At 41.3% G+C, this 24,839-nt stretch overlaps 1 protein-coding gene across 8 annotated transcripts in view; it reads left to right on the forward strand.

Moving 5' to 3' along the window:
• The window catches only part of LOC126284945 (DNA ligase 4-like), a 616,842-nt gene that overhangs the window by 437,765 nt on the left and 154,238 nt on the right, over positions 1–24,839 (forward strand). For all 8 annotated transcript variants that reach the window (XM_049984217.1, XM_049984218.1, XM_049984213.1 and 5 more), the window contains exon 5: positions 19,922–20,097. In XM_049984217.1, coding sequence (XP_049840174.1) covers positions 19,922–20,097 — 176 coding nt within the window. The remainder of the gene's footprint in view (positions 1–19,921; positions 20,098–24,839) is intronic.

Here is a 24,839-nt window from a genome sequence, read left to right on the forward strand (position 1 = left end):
CCTCCATTTTGTTTTCTGGTGTTATTGCTGAGCCAAGATAAATAAAGCTATCTACTCTTTAAAAGTTTTACCCTTCTAACTGTAGATCATCTGTTTTTCTTCTATCTCTCTCAGTTGCCATGTATTTAGATTTTGTCTCACTAATTTGTAAACCAAGGTTCTTGGCAGTGGCTTTAAACTCTTTCAAGACTGATGTGAGTGCCTCTGTACTTCTAGCACTTATTACTACATTGTCTGCATAGGCTAAGATTTGCAGAAGTCTATTGTAAATGTTGCCTCCTGGATTTGTGGTTATTGGTCTTACTGCATTCTCTAATACCAGGTTGAATAGAGCTGTGGTTAATGGGTCTCCCTGTCATAGTCCTTCTTCCATTGGGAACAATCTCGACAGACATCCCTGAACTTTAAACTGGCTTATGCTGTTTTTTAGGGTCATCTTTGTAAATTTTATTAGCTTCTTCGGAAATTTGAATGTCTGCATTTTTTTCTCACAGTGCTGATATTTTAACTCTGTCACAGGCCCGTTTAAAGTCTATAAAGAGATGTTCTAATCTTACATTATATTCATAAGTCTTCTCCAGCATCATACGTACTGTAAAGATATGGTCAGCTGTAGACCTCCCAGCTCTAAAACCTGCCTGGTACTCGCCTAGAATCTTTTCTGCTTTTCTACTTACTCTCCTTGTTATAGCCATAGAAAGGATTTTTTAGACAGTACTAAGCAGAGACATTCCTCGGTAGTTTTTACACTGCACGCATGATCCTTTCTTATGTATAGGGCAGATGGTTGCTAATGTCCAGTCCTCTGACATTTTCTCTGTTTCCCAGGCCATTGTAATTATTTTATGTATCCTCCGTACTAATATTTCACCTCAGTGTTTTATCATCTCCGCTTTTACCAGGTCGTGTCCAGGAGCTTTGTTATTCCCAGATGCTTTATAATTACCCTTAGCTCTTCTATCGATGGTGGTTCTGTGTCCACTGCATCATCATCTCCTCTCCATCCACCTCTTATTCTTCTTCAGTTTCTTCTCTAGCTCCCTCCATTTCTCTCTTCACTTACGATGTGTCTGACAGTAACACTTCAAAATGTTGTGGCAATGTTTCCATTATTTTTCCCTTTCCAACTATTAAACTGCCTCTCTCATCTTTCAGCATGTCCATCCTTGGCTGATATCCACTCTTTATTTGTCCCACCCCATAAAAGAATTTCCTCCCCTACTTATTTTCAAAGTTCTCCAGTATTTCATCCATCCTTTCCCTTTCCTGTACTCTCTTTTTAATCTGCACTAAATTGTTAGCTACCCTTCTCTTCTCTTTTAAGATAGCCACATTATTTCGTGCATGTCTCTGTAACATTCTTTGTCAAGCTTGATTTGTATCATCTAGGGCCTTTAACATCTCCTCATCAAACCATCCATTTCTTTTCTGCTTTCCTCTTTCTCCAAGTATCTCCTGAGCTGTTGTATCTAAAGCTATCTTAGTCTCCTCCCTCCATCCCACTGATCTTTTGCAACTTCTCTTGCACTTTGTTCCTATACTTTTCCTTTTTCTTCTGATCTTTGAGCATCTCCACATTGTAGACCTTACTTTTCTCCAACCCAGCCCTTCTGACTTTTATTGCAAACCTTTCTAAGGTTTTGATTCTTACCAAAATATGGTCTGAGACAGTATCCATGCCTCAGGGACTAATCACATCCAAAATATTTGAAGCATGTCGTCCATCTATCAGTACATGATCTATTTGATTTCTCGTCAACCCATCTGGTTATTTCCAAGTCCTCTTACAAATGTCTTTGTGTGGGAAAGACATGCTTTTAATCACTAGTTCTTTGCTAGAAGCAAATTCAGTCAGTTTCCAACCATTGTTATTTGACTCCAGGTGTTTACTACGAAGACCTGCCACCGTTTGGTTCTTTTTCTTTACCTAGTTAGGCACTCCAATCCCCCAGTATAATTTTGACATCATACTTTGCCAGCTTATTATATACTTGCTCCAGTTTCTCATGCAATCCTTCTGTCTCTTCTTCAGATGCATCTTCCATTGGGGCATGCACACTAATCAGTGAGAAGTTGGAGAATTTTCCCTTCAGCCTCAGTCGACATAATCTGGGGTTTTTGTTTCATATTCCACCATGGCATGACTGACAGACTTCTTTACCATAAAATGTGTTCCCAATCTATTTTCTTCTTCCCCACTATTGATCAAGGTATAATGCTGGAGATCAACCATCTCTGTTTGTTTCCATCTTATCTCTTGCACTGCTGAAACATCAATTTGGTACCTCAGTAATTCCTCCTTGAGCTTCCTACTGGCTCCCGCCTGAAAGATACTCCATACATTCCATGTTCCGATATACCAAAATTGTTGCCGTTTGACATGCCTTGGTTGTCGTAAGTTTGAAACAGTCTGGTTCTCTCTGTGAATTGGTTGCTGAACAATGTTTTTTTTTTCTGATATAAGGTTGTTAGCCCCATGATCAACCCCCAACCTGGAGGATCCAGATTTGTATTGGGTTGACTCCCTTAAGGAGATTGGCTTCACCACACCTCTAGAGCCCTCCCTGCCCTATGTTGTAGGGAATTGAAAAAGACAAGGAAAAAGCATAGGCTTAGGATAGGATAGGACAGGAAACAGGATTGATAGTTTGTTGTGGGACACACTTCGTCTGGCTCCTTCCCTTTGGCCTGACCGGCATGGGTGACCCTGCTGGCAGCTATGCTACTGCCGGTATAGCCCTCCGGATTGAGAGCATGTGAACCCCCTTGCCTACACAGGCAGTGCTGCGTTAAGGCAGTGTCCCCTGAGAAGGAATGTGCGACACTGTCAGTTAGAATGATTAACAGAGCCTATACAATTTTGTGCCAGTACATAAATAGACATTCAGTTCTTAAGCACATTTCCACTATTTAATTTTCTATTTGTTTCCTTGTTAGTTACATAATTTGTGTATCATGATACAAAAAATTATGAATGATTTAGGACTTTTTAAGGCAATTTACCGCTGAAACTGTGAAATGGAATTTGCACAAATCTGCACATCAACACTCAATTTAGAAATTTCTATGATGCCAAAAATAAGTCTTAATGGAGGCATATGTTTCATGCACAAAGTAATTAAACTCAACAAATGCTTGTGTGTTGCAGTGAAATAAATAAATAATTGTAAAATACACTGGAAACAGTGAGATTCTAAAACAATGACATGCATGATTTTATTGAAATGTCATTAATATAAAAACAAATCATGGTTTCACAAACATCTACACTAATATTTCACTTGCAGTTTGATAAAAGAATCAAAGTGAACTCAAGGAATAAATAAATAGCATGTAATTCAAAAAGTTAATAACAAGCTTAGAAACTTTACAACAGATTTTGCTTCTTTGGCAGAACCAGCTCCAGTGCAATCTTCTTCACCTCAGTGCCTGATGGTCTCTTTATGCCCTTCTTTGTGTGCATGTGCTTCTTTTCTGTAGAAAAAAGAAGCCTCTGAGGTTCAATTTTTTTGTTAGCTGGTTCTATGGATTTGGAAGTGGAAATGGAAGGAGCAGCAGAGTTTGTCAAATGTAAATCTTCTGCATCTTTACTACAAACTTCAGCAGAGAAATAAATTTTTTCACTGCTTGCAATCCTTCTGAGATTCAGTTGAGTTTACAATTCTTGTTATATTTTCAGTATGCATCATTTTTTCTGTCTGCAAATTGGTCTTGTCTTTCAATATAGTGCACAACTTATCTTGGAGGATAATTTTCTCTTCTTGTAAACTTTCTGCATACTTTTTTGAGTAAATGCAGAGTCCTGTTGTTTCATTGCATCACTGACTTTAATGGACTGACAAACAAGATTTATTTGCTTGCACATATCCCAAGCAATCACTGTATCAGTAAAAGTGCAATGGAAACTGTGTAAGCAAGCATTAAAATCAATGCTTCGTAGGTTACAGCTACATTCAGTTTTCTGCACTGGAACAACATACAGTTCATCTGACTTTTCTGACATCACATTCCAATAATCACTTTCTACCTTGCAGACAGAATTTTCAGGCATCTCTTCAGACCACTGATGTCTCAGTATTAAAGCAGATGGTTTCTTTGTGGTTTTGCCTCAGTGAACAACAATAAGTCTATCAAATAACATATCCCTCAAGAACTTCATCAAAGCATGAATGCCCTTATCCAGCCTTTTAACCTTCTTGTCTTTAAGAGAGATGTGCTTCAGTTTGTTATCCATATTTTCAAGAGCCATATTCGCATTTATGCCAGTATGCATCCTGTAGCAATGAGCCCATTTTGAAGCACCATGAAAAAACTTTTCAATATATTTTGCAAAGTTTCTGTCAGGTCACTGGCATAAAGCTTGTCCAGTAAATTTTTTGCCATGACTTTGAAAGAAAAAGGGTCTCTCTCATATGCCACTTTCATTTTTTTTATAAACCTCAACCTGCATGTCTTTTTCTTTTCTTTTATTTAAGTTTTGTCTCCAAGCACAATCTACATGCCAACTGCAATACAGTTGTTTAGTTGTACTCTATGGTTGTAAGGACATCCATGCATTAAAACATCTTTCTGCCATGTCAGACATAAACCATTTAGGTTTCAACTCAGAAGCCAAGCAGAAAATTATTGTCTTATGAAAAAGGTCCATAATTACTGTATCACCTCTGTCTGAAAACATGAAAGCACAATGAAATCCATTGTGCATGTCGTCATAATGTGAAAAGCAAAAGCAAAGCTTGTAAGCATTCAGTCCTTGGGTCCCATCAATACAAAGACAAGTCATTTCCAAACATTGAAATCAACTGAAGTTGTGTGTCATTTGGAATTACAAGGCAAAAGCCTTCTGTTTTGAAATGTGAGATAGTCAGATACAGGTAGGCCTTGAGGCTTGTGCAGATGAATAATATTTGGAGTATGTTTCATTTGATTTACCCACACATCAACACTGACATAATCATTACTATGAAACATAGCACCACTATTTAAATTGTACTGTTGGAAATGTTATGCAAATCCTACCTGTTTTTAAGAGCAAACAACTTACTTCATTACCAGCCACAGAATCACAAATACTATCAAGAATACATACAGAGGCATTTTCATTTCTATTTGTGATGCAATTTGATGTTTATCATCCTCTGAAAGATTCCTTCTTGCAACATCAAAACAGGGACCAACATGGTTGGCTAGAAATTCAACGGATGTATTTTCAGTTTGCACTATCTTCATGGATGGTCAGTGGGCATTTATTTTATTGGAACCCAATACTTTCGTTGCCCTAGAGTTTGCTTCTTCTGAACTAAAATGCCCATCATGATGACAATACAGATGTGTAACAGTTGCTCCATATATATTTTTCCTGGATGAGATGGATTTTACATAAATCAATTTGGTCTCACATTCCAAATTGTTCTTCCACTCACAGGACTAATCCATTCGTGGAAACAGGTAACACTTTTTCTCCAGTTCAGTCTTGTGAGTTACGACGAAATGTTCACCCATTGTTCTCCGCAGTCCTTTGTAATTACACTGTGGACAAATTAGATGCAGTGACCATGTCTTTTTAACACTATTTTTATGCACATTTTTGTGCCTTTCCAGGCCAAACAAATCTCTGAAGCACTTGTTACAGCTGTCACAAGTGTATTCTACTTTTGGATGAGATTCAGATGCTCCCTGGTTCAAGAAGTTCATCACACTTCACACGTCATATTGTGCAAAAGTTAATTTATTTGGAAAATAATGCTACTCATGCAACTATTTGCAAATATTTTCCTGCGACTGATAAACGGCACGCTAAACAGTTGTGACCTCACACTCATCCAAAGCAGTTAGACTTTATGAAGTATAGCATAGTCTTCATTCTAAAGGCTATGATACATTTTGCTGTTGGCAGACACTTATTATCAGTAGTGCAGGGCCACTATGGGAGAGACAGGGGAATCAATGTGGCGTGCTGTGGTGTGATAGTTGTGTAAGGCATAGGCTGTTGGGGTAGATGGATGGTCAGCTGCGTGAGTGTCCTGGGTGTTGGTGATGATGGCACCTGTGTGTTGACACCCATTGGGTCAGAGGCAGCACTGGTGTAGCAAATGGGTTTTCTGTAGTGCCCTGGATATGAGGTGGTAGTCAGGTGTCTTGGGGCCATTGTTGGTGGAGGTTCTTGGTTCGATGTTGGTGGTAGTGACATTAGTGTCAGTGGTGTCAATGCCATTAGTGCCATCGTGGGGGGCTGGCATTGACAGCAGTGCTGGCATCAGTAAGCGCCAGTCAGATGTTGACAAACATGGTGGGTAAGCTGGGAAGTTTTAGATCGCGCAGTATATAGGCGGGCTTCAGCCTATAGATTGAATGCTGGTAGAGATGACATGGCAATGCAGGGTAAACATATTGGAGTCCCACTTCAGGACTTGGTGTGGATGAAGTAGGAGCTAGTGAGCATTGATGTGCAGCATAATGAGGGTGCATGAGGTGAGATTGCTGAGGATGAATATCCTGTGTTCGCCATGGCACTGGGGTGGGGTGGGTTACAGGTGGGTCATGCAGTCCTGCAAGCTGGCTTGAATTCAGGCAGGCTGTCATTTGTGGGCAAGTCGGGAGGAGCTGTTCCACCTTGCTGTTGGTGGCAAGGTGGAGGCTTGACGTCAGGTGCAGGTCAGTGCTACAGAGGTGTATCAGTGCCTGGAAAAGGGGTGATAAAAATTGGTACCCATGGTCAGTTATGATGTGGTGTGGGCAGCCGAAATGGACAGTCCACTTGGAGACAAAAGCAGCAGCTACCATGCTACCATGGCGGTAGAGAAGTCTAGTATCAGCATTGCCACAGGCCAGCTTGTATATCTGTCCACCATGATGAGGAGATAGTGGCAGTCATCAGATGGTGGTAGAAGGCTGACGATGTCCACTTGAATGTGGGTGAAGTGATACCACACATTTGAGAAACTGGCTTCAAGGATGTGTATGTGGCTGCAGACCGTGGTGCACTGATAGACAAGGCAGGTGCAGGCCCAACTCCTGAAGTTCCCCTGAATACATGGCCACATGAAGCATTGTATTACAAGAGCAATGGTTGCATTCGTGGTGGGGTGTCAGGTTGTGCAACCAGTCAAATGTTGCATTTATGGAATGCAGTGGGGAGGAATGGGTGTGCAGTGGAAAGGGATGGGTGTGGTGAGCCAGTGAATACAATGCAGGAGATACTGCTGTTTGAGCCATGTGTAAATTTTGGTTGGAGGCGGAGTCCAGAAGCAACACCCAGACTTAGGCAGGAGAGTTTCAGGTCATGATCTGGGGTGCATCATAGCCCAGGGAAGAGGCAACGGCACAGGTAGGCTGAGGCAGTTGCTGACAACATTGTCAATTCCAGGTGATGTGATGTATATCAATTGTAAATTCAGAGATGAATGACAGCTGCCGGAATGGACGTGAGGAGCACTGGTCACAGTCTTTTGCAAGGGCAAACAAGATGGGCTTGTGGTTGGTAACAACTGTGAAGTGATGGGCCTCCACCAGTGGTCAAAATTATTTAATTCCCTTGTAGATGGTAAGGAGCTCTCTACCATATGTGCTCCAGTGTCATTGTGTGGCAAAAGGTTTGCTGGAGAAGTAAGCAAGTGACTGCCAGGTGTTGCTGGTGTGTTGCTGCAGGACAGTGTTGTTAGCAATCTAGCTGCCATCACCACAACGGCAATTGGGGTGTTGGTAGTAGTTTAAAATACAGAGGAAATGATGGAGGTCTTGTAATATGTCTGGGCACGGGAATTCGAGGGTAGCTTGCACCTTGTCAGGTAGGGGGTGTGTACTGGTGGCAGGTAGAAATACCACCTCACTGGCATTGAGAACACACTTTGCTCTGTTGACGATGATGCCAGCATTCTGGAGGGGGTCAAAAACGTTGCAGTGATGCTCATGGTATTCCTCAGGTGTTGCAGAGAAAAACAAGTACATTGTCCAAAAGGCAAAACAGCATGGCAAGCTTTGTAAGATTCTATCCAAGAAACGCTACCATGTTTGGGCAGCATTAGGGGGGCTGAAGGTATGAAAGTGTTCTCATAGAGACTAAGGGACGTGATGATAGCAGTTGTCTGAATGTCCATGGGTGCAACCAGAATCCAGGTGAAAGCCGTGGCGCATTCGACTGTGCTGAAAATTATAGCCCCAAGCCAATGTGTTGTAGCAGTGTAAGAATGGAGACCAGTCAGGGATCATGCAAGCGGTTAGTTTTGAGTAAATGCTGCGTGGCCACCAGGGACAATCCTCTTTATTGGCAAGGTGAAGGGCAAACGCCCACAGGCCCCTCAAAGGATGCTGCATGCCAGCAGATAGCAGCTATTTAAACTTGGCCTTGGTGACCTTCAGTTTTGTGGTGCTAGGGGCCATGGCTAGCAGAAGATAGGCAGTCTGGGGTGAAGTCATTATTGTGGACAATTGAATGACAGATCTCTGAAGGTGCATTCGGCAGATGTGTGAGTGCAGGAAATTGTGCTAGGAGGTCAGCATGTAGACTGGAATTGCCCCCTGTTTAAAAAAAAAGAAAGAGGAACAGCAAAAGAAGTGGTGCACATCGTTGATTTCCCAACATCACTGTCAGTGAGGTGCTGGCCAACAATGTTAGGAAGCAGATGGTAGTGCCATTGAAATCCATTCTGATAATGGGATCAGTGGTGTCAACGACAGCAAAAGTCCACAGGAGGGTATTGTTGCAGGCCGAGTCTAGAACGTGGCAATGTGTGTCATAGTTGATGATGGTAGAGCTATTTAATTCTGTTAGGAGGGTGGCTAAGGTCGTACCCAAGGTCCCATACAAGACACCTCAGAGAGACAGACAACTCAGAGCTAGTGTCATTCAGGACAGGAACAGCGTGGTGAATGAGCATCACAGATGATCATGCACTGGGAGACTGAGGAGCAACTAGGCGTGCCAAATCCTAGTGGCTGCTTGCATTTGTGTGTCAAGAGCAGGGTTCCCTGCAGTTCACAGCATCTGGGCTGAAATACTCATGGTACTAGGAAAGGCAAGCCTTATCATGAAAGCTGTCAGCAGGCTGGTTGGAGCTGCAGTGGTGGTAGCTGTCATTGTGTCAGCAGCTGGTGCGGTGCAGATTGCAGTGTTCGAAATTGAGGTGGGCTGTGGTTGCCTGCAGGATTATCATGTCAGCACTGAGGCAGACGAACATGTTGTGTACTCCTGGATGCTGGGGCTGTGCTGCAGGCCAGCAGAGAGTGGAGTGGCTGGTGATGTCATTAGCAATGGGGGTGTGCTTGTGGTGGGGAGGATGGCGTAATGGTCATTTGACTGTGCTGGGTGGGGATGGGTTGGCATGCAGTGGCGTTGGCAGGCAGGAAGGCCAGCATCTCTTGCAAGCTGTCTGCATGGCTGGTGGCGTGGTCAGGGAGAGGAGAGCATGTGATGCCACAGCTGTCTGTATCGGGGCGAGGAGGTGAGCCAGTCATATGTTATATAGGAAATCATCAGAGACCATGTGTGGCTCCATCAGGCTTCAGAGATGATGCAGAAATTTCAAGCATTCCCAGTCCATATTCTGCTTGAGGAAAAAGATGACCCAGATGTACTGCATCTCGAACAACATGAGTTTTGTAACGAAGTGACACCTGAGTGTCTCATAGCGGTTGGTGGATGGGGTGACAAGATGATATCGTGAATCTCTGTCGTATATGTCGGTTTGAGCTGGCTGATTACCATAGTTAACTTGGTGGCTTTAGGATGATGCCACAGCTGGTTACCATGGCATCCATAGAGGAAAACCACAGGCACTGGACTCAGTGATTAAAGGGTGGCAAGTAGGCTGTGGCACAGGCAGACGCAGTGGTGAAGGCAGGCGGATGATTAGTCGTCAGTTGCTTTGGGGCCATTATGGATGGCGACAGTGGCAGCAGCAGCACTTACAATTGCTAGTGGGGGTGTTGGTGTGGAGTCTGGCATCTGGATTTGGGCCGACAGCAGTTGCATTTGCACAAATTGCACACACACAGTTCGGTGTTCCAGCATTCCAGCCCCATGAAGCACATGGCCAGTTTGGTGGTGATGTTGTGAGGTGATGGGGCAGTGGCCACATGTGGCGAGGTGTCGATTGTGCCATTGGTGGATGCCATGTTGCTAGGCTACACAGGCTATGAACACATGGGACACAGGTCAAGGGAAGTGATGCAAAGCACAGTAGCTGCAGAAATACATTAACAAAGCTGCTGGTGGGGTGCACATGTGCACAGGAATGGGAATGTGTGCCTATCAGGGTGAGGCAGCCAACGACATGTGAAATTTGAAAATGAAGCTGCCATATTTTATTGCCAGACCACTGTTGTGGGATCATTTCCCTACATAATTTACTAAAACTATTACAGTGTAGTAGAGAGTGGCATCCTAGGAGCTGTATAAAGGACTGTTCTACAAATGGATGGAAAACAACACTTTATCAAAAACCAGATTGTTACACCAAAGGGACATGAATTACTCTCACAGATTAACTGTCCTTGCAGGAGGTCACTTGGTAAATTCTACCCTGCTAAGTAAAGGTGGCCGCGCGGGATTAGCTGAGCGGTCTCGGGCACTGCAGTCATCGGGCATGGGTGTGTGTGTGTTTGTCCTTAGGATAATTTAGGTTAAGTAGCGTGTAAGCTTAGGGACTGATGACCTTAGCTGTTAAGTCCCATAAGATTTCACACACCTTTGAACCTTTGAAGTAAAGGTGCATGGTGCAATCATCTCTCATTGGGACGTATTGGAGGAAAGATCCGAAATGAAGATCGTGCAGCAGTATTCATGTTGTCACCAAGTGAATGGTGGTTGGATTGTTTGTGGCTTGAACTTTGTCACTAATCAGGTTCTGTAGCCGATGTGGACACAGCAAAATGTGTGTGAATCTTCAAACTCTATGGTGCATTTGTGAACCACAATTGTGTTGCCAATGCACAATCGAAACAATGCTGACACCAAAAAGAGAAGAGCCAGACTGAGTGAAGCTAGGCTGATGGAAGCCTCGCCAGACCCCAAGCTACTTTCTGTGCACTGGTAGCCAGCAAGCACAGTGTTTGGGTGTCTGGTCACATGGCAGAATCAATAGTTTGTGGAGACGTTGGCTTGAGAAAGAAAACTCGGTGCCTTAGCACACGGTCCAATACAAGGCCATTGGCAAAGGATGATACAGCATCATTTGGACTAATGGTCTTGTTCAGATTTTAAAGTAATCATGACCACCTGCTTACTATCAATATAAACTTGTCCAGGCAATAACAGCATCCCCTGGTGAGGAATGACTGCTAATCTCTCTCTCTCTCTCTCTCTCTCTCTCTCATACACACACACACACACACAAACACGTGCACGCTTGAGCTTGGCCTAGGACAGATTGCATTGGCCTGGAGGCTTGGCACAAGCGTTTTGGAAACTACCCGGTGTCTCAGGTGTTTGAGGAGTGCTGTGGTGAGTGCCTTCAACACATGATGAAACCAAGGTGAAACCATGTCCAGAGATCATTGGGTTGGGCAGCCACCCACAGTCAATAACCCGTGTGTGTGCCAATGTTAACACTCTGACTTTGGCAACTACAACTGAAATGGGCATGTGACTATCAGCTCTGGATGTTGGCACAGTGTCAGAGCATTGCATTGTCTGATGAATCCCAATTCCTTCATCACCATGCTGATGGGAGGGCGTGAATCTTTTGTCTTCCAGGCAAACAGCTCCTTGACACCTATTCAGTTGGCTGGAGACAAGCTCTTGGGATCATTCAAATGGCCATCCATGGGTCCAGTGAAGTTTGTGAAAGACATTATAATGACCAAGCAGTTCAACGCTTCATGACTATGATGTTTCCCAATGGCAGAAGCATTTTTCAACAAGATAATGCACTATGTCACAAGACTAGTGTGTGATGGTGGGGTTCAAGGAATGTAGTGGCGAGTTCCAATTTATATACTGGCCCCAAACTCATGAGACCTGAACCCAATTGAACACACCTGGGACGTGACTGAATGTTGTGTAGAGCTCATCACTCCCTCCATGGAATTTGTGGGAATTAGGTGATCTGTGCGGTGTCAATTCCTTCCAGTGACTTACTGAGGCCTCATTGTTTATACACCATGATGCATTTCCACTGTTATCCATGCCAAAGTTGGACACGCTGGCTATTAGGTTGGTGGTCGTAATTTTCTAGCTGATCAGTGTATAATGTTGTTTAGATTTAATAACCTTTTCCAATGGTCTCCCAGAAATACGTACATGGCAGATCATTGTGTCTCAGGAGTTTCGTACAGTGCCAACAATCAATAATCGATGAGCAATGACACAGGGTTGTTGAAGTACTCGTAAGCAACCATAATGTTGCTGGGCTGGTTTTTTATCCACACGGCATGGGACAGGCAATTTAAAGCAGTCTTTGTTCTTGTGCTAATGTAGAAGGTTACATACAACATTAATGGAGTGAGACTAGTAATACAAACTGGAGTCCGTATCATGGATGATGACAGTTTGTGCAGGTTAAGGCATGAACAGCGGTTGCATTGTTGCTGGTTCCATGCGACAGCTGCGGTACAGGCATAGATGTGCTTTGCAGTTGAAGAAAGTGTATATTCTGCAAATTACATCTCTTGCATGCTTGTGTAGAATCTATTATCTCCCACCGCCATCAGCAATAACAACTCACAACAATGGAAAAAAAGTCACTAAATAACTCACTGCAGTCATGCTTAATGCTGGCATTGGCTACAACATACGGAGCAGAGCACTCAGAATGCTACTGAATGTTACTGACTGCCAAAGAATGCGTTGTGTATGTGCACAGAACAATCCTAAACTTGGCCACCATCATTCATGACTCCAACTATGGTAAGTCAGGGGGGGCAGTTTCTGTACTTTCTTGATCATGGCAACTTGCATTTGTGGGCTAATAGTGAGTTGTGTAGGTCATCATTCATTTCTGTAATTTTTTCAAAGACTGCTGTAAACATATTTCAATATGTAATAATATGTTGTTATATTTTAATATTTAATCACTATTCAGAGTATAGTTCTGTTTTCTTGTACTGCTGTCACAGATCCAATTACTCATCAAAATTGTGTGTATGTCAACATAATTGTTAGACATTCTCTGATCTGCCTGGCAAAAGTAGTGAGCCACCCAGAAGGGGATGAGGAAACCAAAAGAAACTTCAGAGGTTGAGAGGGTAGGTGATGTTAGTTTAGTAATTACAAAATTGAGTTAAATTTGCAATGAACAGTGATGTACCTCTCCAAAACTTCAGAAGAATGAAATATCTCCCAGTGTCACCACTATACTCACCGAAAATTATCATAACCACAATTCATTGTTAAACACAATGCAAAGCCATTCATCGGCACTCTGTGATTCCTGTTCTTGGCAGCACTCCAGACACAGAAATTGCTATTGTGGTGTTATTGGCAGCCTACCCAAAGGACAATAATTCTGTAGTTCAGCTGCTGCTTCTCTCTGACCAACAGCGAAGGATGCACAGAATGGTGCAAGAAGTCCATTACTTGATCTCAGATGGCAGGCATGGATATAAAGGGGTTACGACGTGCTTGATGCACAATACGGTGATCCTCCCTTGTGATGGTTGGACGTGGTTGACTCGAACTTTGATGGTGAGTATGCCTGCCCTCATGTTCGTGTGCGGTTCAGCATTGCACCACTGTTGTATCTGAATTCCCACAAATCTGGATGCTGTACGATTTGACCAGCCAGCCAAATGATGACACACAGTGAGGCACCTTTCAAACTTTCTCAGGAGCTAGTGATGTTGTCTCACAGGAGTGCAAGGCATCCTCATGTCCTTCACAGGGATCACTCAGTGTCTGAGACTGTTCACCCTCCTTCCTTACATACTTGATCAGGCCCAGTAGCAACACTAAACATGACAACACTAGTGCGACTCACTTCTGGTGTGTAAGAAATTATGTTGTTGACATCTGACTATGTCTTTTAGGTGTTTTTTGTCAACCAGTGTACATGCAAAAATCTGTATGAGGGTGTGCTGAAAAGTAATGCCTCCAACTTTTTTGTTCCATTCTCAATATACGTTGAGGCATTACTTGTCGTACACATTACTTGGTCGACTTTCCCACTCCTCTGATGATAGTTGCTACCCTCAGCTGCTAGAGGGCTCCGAATATTAGAGGGTAACATGGCCAGTGTGTCATGTAACTATGTCCGTGCATGAGAAGCAGCATGCTATAATAGAGTTTTGAATTTGAGGTGTTCATCTACTTTTTCAGTAATCTGTCCTTCAGCATGACAATGCCAGATCACACAAGGGTGCTGTAACATCTGCAACAATCCTACACCTTGGGTTCATTTGTCGTTGATCATCCTCCATACAGCCCTGACCTGATTCCATCTGATTTTTATCTGTTCCAAAAACTTAAAAGAACACCTTTGAGGACTTCACTTTGATAGTGATGAAGCAAGCAGAGGTGAGGTTGTGGCTCCTTCAACAAAATCAAACAATGATGTACCTCTCCACAACTTCAGAAGAGTGAGATATCTCCCAGTGTCACAACTATAATCACCGACGATTATCATCAGTGGTAATGCAGAACTGCAATGCACTGCATCTGAGCATGTACATGCATTTGTGTTCATATAAACAGAACAAAATTTACTACTTTGTGATCAGTTATTGTATTAGTAAACAGTAATATTATCAGCATTACCACAGGTTCTGGAAATCAGAGAATATCAGGGAAATTCAAATGTGTCAGGGAAATCAGAGAAATGTCAGGGAAATTTGAAAAAAAAAAAATCATTATATGAAATGGTTTGCTTACTGAGATGCCATGCATCATCACTCCCTCATTACTACTGCTTCTCCCCTTCCTACCACTCACCTCAGCTTGCAGTCCATGCTGCCATCACTTGTTGCCACTAGCCTTGCAGCTGCAGATGAGAGGCAGGGAGGTGTGAGGAGTGGTTTGTTTGGATCTGATACTCAGAGACTGTAGATTCAGTGGCCAAAGATGGTTTTCATGTGTGCATGAATTGTGTCTGAGTGATTGTGTGAATGTATGTGCACTCTCACTTTCTGACAAAGGCTATGGTCGGAAACTTAGTTGTGAGAGTGTGAGTGTCTTTCCTGCATGCCTGTCTGCAGCTCAGTGACCATTTTTATGGTGAACTGCCTATCATCATTATTATTGATTCTCAGAGAGTCTGTACAAGTTATCTGTTGCATGGACTGATCACTGCAGTCCCATTTTATCAACATGCTGTCTGTGACTCCTGAATATCTGGCCACACTAGTGAATTTCCATGACAGGCCAAAACTGCAGGCCATTTCTTCAGGCATTTCTATTGGATCGGGCCTGCTGATCTGAAGCCCTTTCTTTCCCACTAATGTGCATGTCCTGCCCATCAGCTCCAGTCTCGTCAGCCTGCCCGCAGGCCAGGTCTGTTTGTGTGTGGCATAATGCCTTCGATTTTTATGGTTTATACATGATCAGGTGAATACATGGTTATAAATACAAAATCAAATAGGGGTAAGTTCAGAAGTAGGTTTAATAATGAATAAAATATAGGAACACAGATAAGCTACTATGAACAGCATAGGGAAAGTATTATTGTAGCCAAGACACACACAAAGCCCACACCTACCACTGTAGTAAAAGTTTATACACCAAATTGATCCGCCTATAATGAAGAGATTGAAGAAATGTATGATTTGACAAAAGAAATTATTCAGATAGTTATGGGAAATGAAAATTTAATAGTCATAGGGGACTGGAATTCGGTAGTAGGGAAAGGAAGAGAAGAAAAAGTAGTAGGTAAATATGGACTGGGGGGAGGGGGGGGGGGGGGGGGGAATGAAAGAGGAAACCACCTGGTAGAATTTTGCACAGAGCATAACTTAATCATAGCCAACACTTGGTTTAAGAATCACAAAAGAAGGTTGTGTACATGGAAGGGGCCTGGAAGGTTTCAGATAGATTATATAAATATAAGACAAGAGATTTAGGAACCAGGTTTTAAATTGTAAGATATTTCCAGGGACAGACGTGGACTCTGATTACCATCTATGAACTACAGATTAAAAGTGAAGAAGCTGCAAAAAGCCAGGAATTTAAGGAGATGGGACATGTATAAACTGAAACAACCAGAGGTTGTAAAGTGTTTCAGAGAGAGCATTAGGGAACAATTGACAAATACAGGGGAAAGAAATACAGTAGAAGAAAATTGGGTGGCAGGATCAAGAAGGTAAGTAGACGAGGGCTAGTAGAAATCCTTGGGTGATAGAAGATATATTGAATTTAATTGATGAAAGGAGAAAATATAAAAATGTAGTAAATGAAGCTGGCAAAAAGGAATACAAACGTCTCAGAAATGAGATTGACAGGAAGTGCAAATTGGCTAAGCAACGATGGCTAGATAACAAATGTAATGATATAGAGGCATATATCACAAGGAGTAAAATAGGTACTGCCTACTGGAAAATTATAGAGTCCTTTGGACAAAGGAGGACCACCTGTATGAATATTAAGAGCTCTAAGAGAAAAGCAGTCCTAAGCAAAGAAGGGAAAGTGGAAAGGTGGAAGGAGTATATATAGGGTCTATACAAGGGTGACGTGCTTGAGGACAATATTTTGGAAATGGAAGAGGTTGTAGATGAAGATGAAATGTGAGATATAATACTGTGTGAAGAATTTGACCGAGTACTGAAAGACATAAGTCGAAACAAGGCCCCAGGAGTAGACAACATTCCATCAGAACCACTGATAGCCTTGGGAGAACCAGTAATGACAAAACACTACCATCTCATGAGCAAGGTGTATGAGACAGGCGAAATACCCTTGGACTATGAGAAGAATACAATACTTCCATTCCCAAAGAAAGCAGGTGTTGACAGGTGTGAAAATGTGTGCTCTCCATTAAATCTCCCCCACATGGTGCCATCAATGTTGTGGTTGAGCAGGTCACTACAATGATTGTATCTGCAGCGGAAAATGCGATGCCTCATTCTTTAGGGCGCTCCGGTGAAAGCAATACCTTGGTGGCCACCAGAAGTCGCTGAGGCAATTAAAGAGCGTTGACTAGCTCTACAGTGACATAAGCGGTACCCTTTCCTAGAGCACGTAATTGCCTTTAAATGGCTCTGTACCCGTGTTCACTAGCTTATAAAAAGATGGAAACAGGGGTGTTGGGAGAGTATGTCTCAACCATTAGGTGCCATACATCACCTTACCAAGTCTGGATGAAGATCAGATTTGGTTTTGTGTGCCAGACCCCGACACGTGTCCTTGGCATTGCCATCGATCATGCGTTATCTATCAATGCAAACTCAATTGCCGAGCACTTTGCTCAAGCCCCCTCCCCCCCCCCCCCCCCCTCTCCCCCTGTCTTATGCACTCTCAAACAGCAGATGGAAGGGAAAGACCTCTTGTTCATTATATGCCAAAATAAACCCTATAATGGCCCATTTACAGCATGGGAGCTCTTCAGCGCCCTTGCACATTGCCCCGACACAGCTCCTGGGACAGATCAAATCCCCAGTGAGATGATGAAACATCTCTTGTCTGACTACAAGTGACATCTCCTCGTTATCTCCATCATACCAGTGCACAAACCCATTAAAAACCCACTTGATGTGGATAGCTATCGGCCCATCAGTCTCACCAACATTCTTTGTAAACGGCTAGAATATATGATGTGTCGGCGGTTGGGTTGGGTTCTATGTTGTTGTACACAAAAAAATACTTTCATCCTGGTAGTGTCTTGAATGATGTTATCATTGTTATAGTTTTAGTTTCTACTGTGACGTGTTCCTAAGACAACTGTGTATTTGCAGATACTGGTTAAATTTGTCATCTTTGTGGCTTTACAGAAGGCTGGTATTTACAGATGGCAGTAAGGTACAAAAGTTCGCATCTGAGAAATTTGTGTGCAGGAGGAGACAAGGCACTGTCAGAATTAAAGCTGTTGTGAGGATAGGTTGTGTATTGCTTTTGGGTAGCTCACTCAGTAGAACACTTGGCTGTAAAGGCAAAAGTCCTGACTTTGAGTCTTGGTCTTGCACACAGTTTTAATCTGCCAGGAAAAACTGAAATGTGCATATGGTTTGGGCCTGATGGCTGGTGCAAGTCTTTTTAGTTGATGCCACTTCGCTGATTTGCTTGTTGAATCTGGCAGGAAGTTTCAAATGTGTGTGTATTCTTATTTTTGGGCATCATGTTGGATGGAAAATTGACTGGGTAGGCAAAGCCATGTTACATGGAGACAAGTAATTAACACATTCTGTTGATCACCCCCTTCAGTTTTGTCATTCTTTTTTCTCAGTGCAGGCACATTTTGCTGCTCTCCTGCATGAACCTCCTTAGTGATTTGGCAGCATAGCAACTGAGGGACAGCTAACTAACAAACTGTACTCATTAAACAAAGAACCCATCCACAATGGATCTCCCCAGCAGAGTGAAGTGCTGTTGATCCACCTGTCTTTAAGGAGGGAATTGTCATCAGGCATGTTGCACATATTGCAGTAGGACAGTCTACAGTTTGTTGTGCACAAAGTACAAGAATTGCAGTATGCTATATCTATACACAATGTATTTAAGTTGAGGAGTCTCTGTTTTAATTAATGAGTGTAAAGCATCTTTTAAATTCACACTTCATGACAAATTAAAACTGTACGCAGCACCTAGACTTGAACTCGGGATCTTTGCCATTTGTGGGTAAGTGCTCTACCAACTGAGCTATCCAAGCATGATTAACGATGCATCCTCACAGCCTTACTTCCACCAGTACCTCACTATGCAGTGGAGTGTGCTCTGAGGTGAAATTTCCTGGCAGATTAAAACTGTGTGCTGGACCATGACTCGAACTAGAGACCTTTGCCTTTTGCGGGCAAGTACTCTAGCAGCTGAACTACCCAAGCATGGCTTGCAACCCATTGTCACAGCCTTACTTCCACCAATACCTCATCTCCTATATTCTAAAATTTACAGAAATGCTTCTGTGAAACCTGCGGGGCTAGTGCACATTTTGCTGCAGAGTGAAAATCCCATTGTGGACATATACCTCTGTCCATGGCTAAACCAGGTTTTTCTGGGGAACTTCAGTGAGGTTTGGAAGGTAGGTGACGTACTGGTGAAAGTAAGGCTGTGAGGAGGGTTTGTGAGTCATGCTTGGGCAGCTCAGTTGGTAAAACACTTGCCAGTGAAAGGTCTAGAGTTCAAATCTCAGTCCAGCACACAGTTTCAATGTGCCAGGAAGTCTCATATCAGTGCACACTCTGCTGCAGAGTGAAAACTTCATTGTGTATCTCTCAAACTGTTGTGTGATGCCTCAAGTATTTACTAAGGTACTGAGGCAGATGTTGTAATGTGTTGCACTGTGAAATGGCTCAAATTTCTTTTCTTTTTTTTCATATTGGTATAAAATGCAATAAATATATTCCAATGTTTGATCCATTTTTATTTCATTAATTTTTTTTATTATGTCTCTCAAATACTGAACTCTCAATTTATTTTGCTTACATATGTGAGTGTTTCCTTTATTGATCAATGTAGGAATTTGATGGTTTTGACCACTCCACTAACAAAAATTTTGTCTAATTACAAAATATGCATACATTTATGGTCTTTCATCTGCTTACATTTCTATATTAAAAATTTGATAGGCATGGCTGTCACTTACAAATCAAACTGTGTGACCGTTAGACATGTCTCAAGAGATTTATAACTCTGGTTTACATGAACAGTGTTATAAGAGCACATCCTTTTAGTGTGATGATAAATTAATTACACATAACTGTCTTCCATCGATGCATGTAATTACCAAAATGTCTATTGGTGGATATATATTTGGTAGCCTCTAGATTTCTTGGAGCAATGAGTGTCCTTTTTAACATTATTGTTATTGTATAGTATTTAAACAAATAGTGACAACATCTGTTTCAGGAGGAATGGATGATGAGTTAACACAATTATTAACTGGAATGTCTGAAATGGAACAGAAGTGGTTAATCAGGATGATACTGAAGGACATGAAGCTTGGTGTTGGCCACATTGGTACTTTCAACGCATTTCATCCTGATGCCTCAGCACTGTATGATGTATCAAATGATCTAAGCAAGGTAAAGATTATATCCCTCTCTGTCTCACCTCTATTGATTGCAATAAGAAAATGACAGGCGTACTGAAGAGAGCAAATAGTGATTTCAGTTCTTACTTTATGTAAAGTGGAATGAATCAGTGTAACAAAACACCTGTAATACTGGAGTTTCTCCTGTGTATTAAACAAAACAGAATGCTGTCATTCATAATGTAGTAACAGGCATGGTGAGAAAAAATTGTATATAACTTTATTGCAAAATTTAGACTGTAAAAACAGGATAATGCAAATATGTTAAGCCCCTCCATTTATGGGGCAAATTATTAATACTCTTACAAATTGAGCATTAATGTTTAAGACACTTCTGTCAGATGAATTGTAGTCTCTTTCTGCCTTTTTGTATTTTTCTTGATTCTTCTTTTTTTTAAAAATACTTCATTCCTCCTGACATTTGATACTTTTGAGCAGGAATTGAAGTCAACAGCCATGCTAATCTGACCATTTGGTACTAAGAAGTATGTCTTGGTGAATGATGCAGTGATTCCTGTTAAAATTACTGTGCTGGAGCAGTGTCCATGGAAGGAACTATATAACAAGCGGAAAATGTTTTTCTGTTTTTCTTCATTATATTTCCTTCTTATAGATTTCTCAGTTACTTTCTCTCTTCACAGTTTCTCCACTAACAGTTTTCAGTTTTTTAGGGTTGATGTTTACAATGCCAACTCTTCAACAGTTGTACATTGTTGAGTAATTGCCATCATTTCATATATACTACAATTATTATTTCCCTGTCTCATTATAAGTGTAATCAGCAAATTATTATTATTTTGCGTGGGAAATATAAAAAAAAGACAGATGGCACACCTAGCATTAGAATGAAGCTATAACAACACAGCTGCAGATTCCACATAGTGTCCATTCTTTTGGACATATCCAAAAGAACAAACATCATGCAGTCATGTAGAACAATATGTGTGCCAGTGTTGCCGTACTGGCATTCAAACCTATACTTTTTTTCCTTTTATAGGTAATGTTTTACTATCTGAGTTATATGAATGGATCTCTAAAAGTTTTGGTGCGCCTGTATAAATCTCACAAGATTTTCCAAACAACAGTGCTCTCCTGTTACATACTGAATTAATAATCCTGAGTGACAGTCTATAAAGTGTGACAAGCAGAAACTTTTCTGTCCAATACTGCTGTAGATACTAGACTATTTAGCTACCATCAATCTGGCGGGGCTCACTGATTTCTTTTTGTGCATGTTCTGTGGTAGTAAGATAATATTTCTATTTATTCCAGCTCTCCATTAGCAATAACCAGGAGATTACTTGAAGATTAATGGACTGAGATCCGCCTCGATTGCGAAAAAACACCTAGTGTTTACCTAGGTTTCGGTGTAGATAACTACACCTTCTTCAGAACAATAAACTCAAAAGTGTCTATAAAGACCTTTGTCAATAATTAAAAGCTCAGCATAGCTATATATTTATAAAAGAAAAAGATGACACATAAAAGTACATGTGAACAAAGTCAAAAGAATAACTTAACTTAATGGTGTACACTCCACCTCACATCAGCATGTGTTCGATGGGCCGTGTCCCGTCGCAAACTGCGGCAACCAAACGGTAGCTCGCTTACCAGCTAGACACGCTATCTATGCACATGCGCAAGAAATAGGAAGTTACTTAATGCGCATGCACATAAAAATACGAGAAAGCCCGTATATTCCCAAACGTGGATCAACGTATACCAAAATTAAAATGGACATAACCTGAGACGAGCTAAATACAAGATAAAACCTAAAGATCAGCACACAGGGTTACTGTATCTCGGAAGAGTAACATACATGATTGTTGATTATGACAATTTTTTTATTTATGTATTTATTTATTTATTTTATTTTTTATTTTTAGAAGCTGTATGGAAAGTCAGTAGTTAGTCAAATGAGGGGGGGGGGGGGGGGGGGGGGTTGAGGGGACGTAGTCTAAAGACGTCGTGGAGATAAGGATGTAGGGATAAAACGTGAGATGTTCACCGGGCTAAAACCACCTACATCGTAAAAAGAATAAAAAGATAAAAAGTAGATGAACAGCTTGACCAACCGCGCTTGCCATATCATCAAAACTACGAGTGAAAAGAACGAAGTAACGGCGCAAAACCATCAAAAAATTTTTTATTTCTTAGTAGGAGTTGGTCATTAAGGATATTGTCTCTATCATGTTGCAGATGCTTAAAGATCTGCATTTCTTCTAAGATATCTAATTTTAAGCCCTTGACCTCAGCATGAAGTAGCTCAATGTTAACTGGAGGGCTCGGCGCATGAGCCGCTTGCACAAGATGTTCCGCATAAGTAGAGCCTTTAGTACCGTCACCGCTTCGCATAGGAATATGCTCTTTATATCTGAGACCCAGAGCTCGCCCTGTTTGCCCGATGTAAAATTTTGGACAATCCCCGCATGTAATTTTATATACTCCTGATTTGGAAAGTTTATCGCTCTTACTCTGCAAGGAGTGAATTAAATTCCTATGTAGACTGTTGTTAGTAGAATAGGCGATTCTGAAATTATGGGCTCTGAGTAAACGCCCCAATTTGTAACTTATATTGCCTATGTAAGGGATAGATATTGTTGCCACCTGTTTGTCATCTACCGCATCCCCTAGGGTGGAAGACGTAATATTTTTTCCCCTTACTTTCTTATTATACATCTGTCTTACCAACTGAGGTCTATAGCCATTATTTATAGCAATATTCTCAAGTGTGACAAGTTCAGTTTCTACCGCATCTGGTGCAAGAGGGATAGCTGTAACTCTATGAATACTAGAATGAATCCCTATATCCTTATCTCCACGACGTCTTTAGACTATGTCCCCTCAACCCCCCCAACCCCCTGCCCCCCTCATTTGACTAACTACTTACTTTTAATACAGCTTCTAAAAATAAAAAATAAAAATAAAATAAATAAATAAATAAATAAATAAATAAAAAATTTGTCATAATCAACAATCATGTATGTTACTCTTCCGAGATACAGTAACCCTGTGTGCTGATCTTTCGGTTTTATCTTGTATTTAGCTCGTCTCGGGTTATGTCCATTTTAATTTTGGTATACGTTGATCCACGTTTGAGAATATACAGGCTTTCTCGTATTTTTATGCGCATGCGCATTAAGTAACTTCCTATTTCTTGCGCATGTGCATAGATAGTGTGTCTAGCTGGTAAGTGAGCTACTGTTTGGTTGCCGCAGTTTGCGACGGGACACGGCCCATCGAACACATGCTGATGTGAGGTGGAGTGTACACCATTAAGTTAAGTTATTCTTTTGACTTTGTTCACATGTACTTTTATGTGTCATCTTTTTCTTTTATAAATATATAGCTATGCTGAGCTTTTAATTATTGACAAAGGTCTTTATAGACACTTTTGAGTTTATTGTTCTGAAGAAGGTGTAGTTATCTACACCGAAACCCAGGTAAACACTAGGTGTTTTTTCGCAATCGAGGCGGATCTCAGTCCATTAATATATTAACAAACGATTGCTGACGCGCTGCAATGTTGAAGGTTCTTAAATTACTTGAAGACCGTTGATGTATATTATAACATATGTTTTGCACTTTTGTTTTGTGATTATACTGGGTCATTTGATCATAACACTGTGGAAGGTCTATGCTAGTAGCTGTCTGTTTCCCAAATCATACGTAGCTGGTTTACTTTGCCACACTGCAAGACTTTTTTTTACTGAGAAATAAATAATTCTTGAAGCTGTCACAACTTTTGTGTTGACACAAACAAGTACAGCACCTTACTGTGTCCTTCATTGATGATGTTATTAAATGTTAGATTATTATGGTGCTATGACAGATTATTTTATTATAATTGTCTCACATTGAGCAGTATTCTCATTTCACTTCTTTTATTGTGTGTTTATACCAATTGTACACACAATCAATTTCTGCAAATTTTGTGTTTACCTGCCACATGCTGGTAGCTGTACAGTTTGGTGGCTTCAGCTCATGCTTCAATCAGATGAATTGTGGTCTCTCTCTCTCTCTCTCTCTCTCTCTCTCTCTCTCTCTCTCTCTATCTATCTATCTCTCTCTCTCCTTTTCTCTTGATTCTTTTTCTTATTTTTTAATTTAATTCCTGCTGATATTTGATACTTGATATACAGTTGTGCATTCTTGACTAATCACCTCTTGAAAATGGCCTGATTTCGCTAAGAGATGTCACAATTTCTTTCCTCATTCTGTCCAGGTTAATGTATTTATTAAGACAGTCATACACAGTTTTTATTTCTTGGTGACTGCCAATCAGTATTTCATGGTATGCCTTTATTATTGTGAGGTTTACCGGGGCTCATGTTTGCGCATACTGGTGGGTATGCTTACCCAACATCATGCAAATGCCCTCAATAGCAATTCCATGTGATTGCTTTACAGTTGGAATGATACATACCACTCAAGGGGAGTTAGATGTATCCTCAAGTTTCCTTACTAATAAATAATTCTCACAACAAAAGTAATTTATATCTTAAGAAAATACATAATAATATAAAATAATGTGTCTGATATAAATTTTTATTGTGCTTGTGGTGAGCCATATTGACAGATGACATGCATCTTTAGCATGGAACAGTAGTCGTGATGACTTAGCAAGTGGAAATACCTGCTTGTATGTGACATTGAATACTTCACAGGTCACCATTGTGCCTGGGAGATGAGCAGATTTCCCAGCAACTGTTATGTCAACAATAACTACACCAA

Source organism: Schistocerca gregaria, chromosome 8, assembly GCF_023897955.1.
Source record: "Schistocerca gregaria isolate iqSchGreg1 chromosome 8, iqSchGreg1.2, whole genome shotgun sequence".
NCBI lineage: Eukaryota > Metazoa > Arthropoda > Insecta > Orthoptera > Acrididae > Schistocerca > Schistocerca gregaria.